The sequence below is a fragment of the Gregarina niphandrodes genome, assembly GCF_000223845.1.
Source record: "Gregarina niphandrodes unplaced genomic scaffold scaffold00038, whole genome shotgun sequence".
NCBI lineage: Eukaryota > Apicomplexa > Conoidasida > Eugregarinorida > Gregarinidae > Gregarina > Gregarina niphandrodes.
This window is the reverse complement of record NW_011645807.1, coordinates 33,531-38,222: the sequence shown is the minus strand read 5'-3', so window position 1 is coordinate 38,222 and position 4,692 is coordinate 33,531. Positions and strand designations below refer to the sequence as shown.

Here is a 4,692-nt window from a genome sequence, read left to right as displayed (position 1 = left end):
CTCCCTTCTCTCCCACTCCCTTCTCTCCCGTTGCCTCCGCACCCGCTCCCTTCTCTCCCACTCCCTTCTCTCCCGTTGCCTCCGCACCCGTTGCCCCTGCACCCGTTGCCTCCGCGTCTTTTCCGGTCGCGTCCTTCTCCGCGTCCTTCCCGGCCGCGACCGCCTGCCCTGCTAAACCGGGCGCGGTCAGGATCGGCCGGAAGGGTTTCGTGGTTGACTTGATGACAGGGACGGGCGGTGTCGGGTCGGTCGGCGGTCGCGCGGTCTTGACAACCGCCGGGGCCTTGGCGTCGGGCGCGGCCTGACCTGCCGTGAGATTGTCGTCGTTCGGGTTGGAGCCGGCGGGCGCGTGCTCGAGTCCGTTCTCGCCCACTTTGTCCTCGCGCCGATCCTTCGCTTCGTTTTCGCCCCGACCGACCTCGCGGTCATTCGCATTCGCCCGTCGGAACCGCTCCAGGCGCTCGCCGATGTTGCTAACTATTGAGCTGCGCCGGAAGGTCTTAAGCTTGTCCAGGAGCTCACCAGCGTTCGACCGGCGGTCCTGGTGTTCCTTCTCTTGGTGCTCACTTGGGTCTTTGTGCTCCGCAATCCCCGCCTCTTCGGCCCCGGTATCGGCCTCGGGCAATTCAGAGTCCGGCGTTGCAGAGTCGGGCTTCGCAGAGTCGGGCATTACAGAGCCGTGGCGGGCATCGTGTTCTAGTCTTACTCTGCGAGGTTGGTGGCTGTCCATGTGATCTTTAAGTGGCTTGCTGTGGGCGTCGGGGCCGGGGACGGTGAGGAGTTGCGTGGAAGCCTTCATGGGTGCGATACGCCCAGGACCGCGGGGCGAGCCAGGATGGGGTTCAGCCGCAGTCAAGTTGATCCCGGGGACGCTGAAGGTGGGCACCGGCGGCGCGGTCCGGGTCTTGGGTGAAGGCGGTCCATCGCCGAGACTCTCCAGCGACAACCGAGGAATGTTCAGTTGGATGTGTGAAGACCTGCCTGGTGAAGACCTGCCTGGTGAAGACCTGCCTGGTGAAGACCTGCCTGGTGAAAATCCCCTGTCCATGTCTCCGTCGCCCGGATCACCTTTGTCTGGACCACTGTCGTCGTCTACGGAAATGATAGGCGACATGGGTGGGAGGATGAGACGGTGCGGTACGGGGGTAGGTGCACGGTCTTTGCGGGGAGGGAAGTCGTCCAGGTCTTCCTCTTCCTCTTCTGGAGGTTGACGGCGGCCATCCTGGACAATAGTGGTGGGTAGAAGTGCTATGGTTTTAATAGGTTTCTTGAGATCGACTGGTGACGAGCTGGAGCTGCTGCTAGATCCGGAGCTGGAGGTGGAGCTGCTTGCTGCTTGTAGTGCCAGTTTGCGTGCCTCCTTCTCCTGTCTATCGCGTTCGAGGTCCTCGGCGATTTGCTTAATGCTATCCAGCAACCGCTGGCTGCCCGTCCGGGGGCTGTTCAAATCTACGGTCGAGTTACGCATACTGCCTCGTAACGCTCGCTGCCGCGGCGACAACTGGCCTGTAAACGTTGCTCGCGGCGATCTTACACCGGAAGTCCGATTGTCCTCTCCGCGACCGGGATCTGACCCGCGGCCTCCCGATCCGCGAGGCGAGAGACCACCGCCGCCAGTTCGTGCTTGCTTGAGTTCAGTAGCGCGAGTCCGGGCCTTTTCGCGACGTTCTTCCCAATCCAAGTCGCTATTGGCAACGTCTTCGAGCAATTCGAGTTCTTTCTGTTTGCGTTCGGCAGCGAGTGCCATCTTCATTTCCATTAGAGTGAGTCCTTCAAACTGATGTTGGGCCTCGTACTGGTGCACAAGTTCCTTGGCCGTTTTTCGCGCCCGTTCATACTGCATTTGCGGGATCCGGTTCGCACTGACGACGCCCAGTTCATCTTCACCGGCTGCAAAAATTTCCTGAGCTGCACGTTCCGTTTCCACGCGGATTGCTCTGCGTCTTGCTAGCCGTGAGTCCACGATTTGATCCGCGTTCAACCTCAACTCACTGACATGTCGACCACCAAGTGTGCGATGATGTGATGCGAACGCGGCAGAGTGGGCTGTGGGATGGATTTTCGTAATGGGCAATGATGCCGCGATTCCTTCGCCCTGTACAAACTGCTCCGTCTGTTGCGCCAACTTGAAAGTTTCTCGGAACCAACGGGAAGCCATTCCACCTGCTACACGTCCACCGCGTCGAGGCAATTTCTGCACCAGGATTTCCGCCACTCGGGAGCCGACACTCCCCGGCTCGGTCGTGAGATGTGCATTCAATTCCGCGCCCCCAGTGAGCAGAACACCAAACTCACGGACAGTAAAGGGATCAAAATAAGTGTTCTTTGGCTGGGATACATCGGGTGAAAGTCGGATATTATGATTGTGGGCCATACCGATGACGTCTTTGAGTATGCGAAGAAAGCCAGTAACGATGTCTAACGGTGTGTAAGTAGTGGATACAATGTACATCGATTTCCATTGGAACTCCTTTGCTTTGAGTCGGGTGGCAGTGTAAGGTTCTGTGAGCACATTCGTGAGAAAACGGAGGAGAGGTGAGGATTCCATGTGTAGGTCGAAGTAGGTGTCGTCTCCATTGAACGGGTCATTTGTACCCATTTCGTAGGCGGCTTCGAGCACGCTATATTGGTTAGGTGAGACATTGCGTCCGTCGGGGAAACCCAGACAGTCGCAAGAAGGCACGTCCACGATATGTATCGTGCCTCGATGACAACGGTGCGTCTGGTATACCGCAGGCTGCGCTATCCCGCGACTCTCCGCCTCCCGCCTCTCCGTCCATCTCGACAGCAGACGCACTCGCCGGTCCACGCGCAAGGTAAGCACACACTGACAACTCGTCAGACTACTCGTGATCCGTGCAAACGTCCCAAACCGCGTCTGGTCCGTGACCAAAGTGTCCATAAAACTCGCCATCACGCGACCCCGTGCGAAACAAAACTCTCGCATCCTCTGTACCAACTCCAATGCAGCCTCCAACGTCGTCACCACCAACTCACCCTCAACTCCCGTGCCCGTAGCGCCCCCCGTGCCCGTAGCGCCCCCCGTGCCCGTAGCGTCTCCCGTGCCCCTAGCGCCCGGCATCTCCCTGTACACGTACGCCTCCTCGCGGGCGTGGAACACATGCAGCGACAAACTTACCACGTAGTCCGCCACCGCCATCGGCGGCGCCGTCTCCCGGTCCTGCTCCGTCGTGCACACCGGCAACCCTAACACTGTCAACGCCTGATGCACCGCCTGTGCCTCCGCCGCCTTGGCGGCCGCGTCGGAAGACCGCGCGGCCCCGGAAGAGGATGCGGCTGAAGAGGAGGCGGCCGAAGACCGCGGCGACGCGTCTGAGAGTGGCGACGCTTCTGACCGTGGCGACGCCTCTGACCGCGGGGTGTCCACGGACCCGCCTGGCGGAGGCGGCCTGGTTCCACCTGCGTTGGTTCCACCCATTTTGACCGTAATTCCCCCACCCGTATTAGTGGTCCCCATGGTAGTGGTCCCCATGGTAGTGGTCCCCATGGTAGTGGTCCCCATGGTAGTGGTCCCCATGGTAGTGGCCGGTTGGGCCTGTTCCTGTATGTCTCGATCCTCGGACATGAGAGTGAAACACTTGACGAGTAGTTTGTGTACGATACCGGGTGTGTCGTCGGTGCCCCAGATGATGGGGTGTGTGTCTGAGGTCTCGCTGCCTGCAAAGAGCCAGAGACGGGAGTCGCCTTGGTAGACGACCCGTTCGACGTCGTCTCCGAAGAAACTTAAGTGTTGTTCACTGGTAGCGGATTCGCCGAGGATGGGGAACCGTTTGCGTGAAAGGGCAATCGCGCGGGTTACGGCTTTTGTGTGCTCATGGGATCGACGTTGCATGGGCCGCCGGTCACGGCCGAGTGCGAAGGGCGAAAGCTTGAGGCAGGCGGAATGCTCGTGCAGCCGACTCGGTTCCACCCTATCCAGCAGCATCAAATGAAACTCTTTAATGATGTCCGGATCACCCGGTGGCAACACCTCAAACTCGTCCACGTCTGCATTACCCACGTCGTCGTAAACCGCCTCCACCGTCCGTTTCGGTGCGTTCTTTAACGCACGTAACGCCTGACCCCGTATCCGTCGCATTTCCATATACATCCGCTTGATCTCCAACGGATCCACTGGCGCTGGACCTCGCCCCGGCCGCAGGTTCGTGGTAGCACTCACCACACTCGAACGCTCGTCCATTCCATTCAATTACTCCCTGCACCTGCACCCCCCCTCCCCCCTGATCTATCACCCTGAGGTGGCCACCGAGGTGTCATCACCCTGGTCACAGACGCACCGAGGTGTTATCAACTACCCACCATTCGGGTGGGTCAACCACGGGTGGGTCAACCACGGGTGGGTCATTACCACCATTCGGGTGGGTCTCTACCACCATTCGGGCCAACCACTGCCCCTTTATCGGATGTAACTATTATTTTGGGTCAGGTTTGACTACGGCATTAAACCAGGTTTGTCGGCCCGGTCGTATCCTGCGGACACACCGAACCCCTTCAAAGGTTGTTTCTTGCTACACTGCATGTCTGCCACATCGAGGGCCAACTTGAGCACGTCGTCCTGGTCTATGTTATATTTCACTCGCTGCCGCGCGCAGAACCATACGTGATCCCATACGTCGGGCCCTCCGGAAGTACACGCCGGAGGCACGTGCAAGCCGTTCCGGTGCATCCAGT

General features: G+C 59.4%; 1 protein-coding gene across 1 annotated transcript; it reads left to right on the top strand.

Annotated features, from left to right (window-relative positions):
• Window positions 1-1,542: 1,542 nt before the first annotated feature.
• GNI_140550 (hypothetical protein) lies at window positions 1,543-3,262 on the top strand (the record flags this gene model as incomplete). The annotated part of the gene is made up of 2 exons (XM_011134249.1): window positions 1,543-1,620; window positions 3,128-3,262. Coding segments are annotated over 2 exons (213 nt in total), but the record flags the coding sequence as incomplete, so codon positions are not given.
• Between the last annotated feature and the right edge of the window lie 1,430 nt (window positions 3,263-4,692).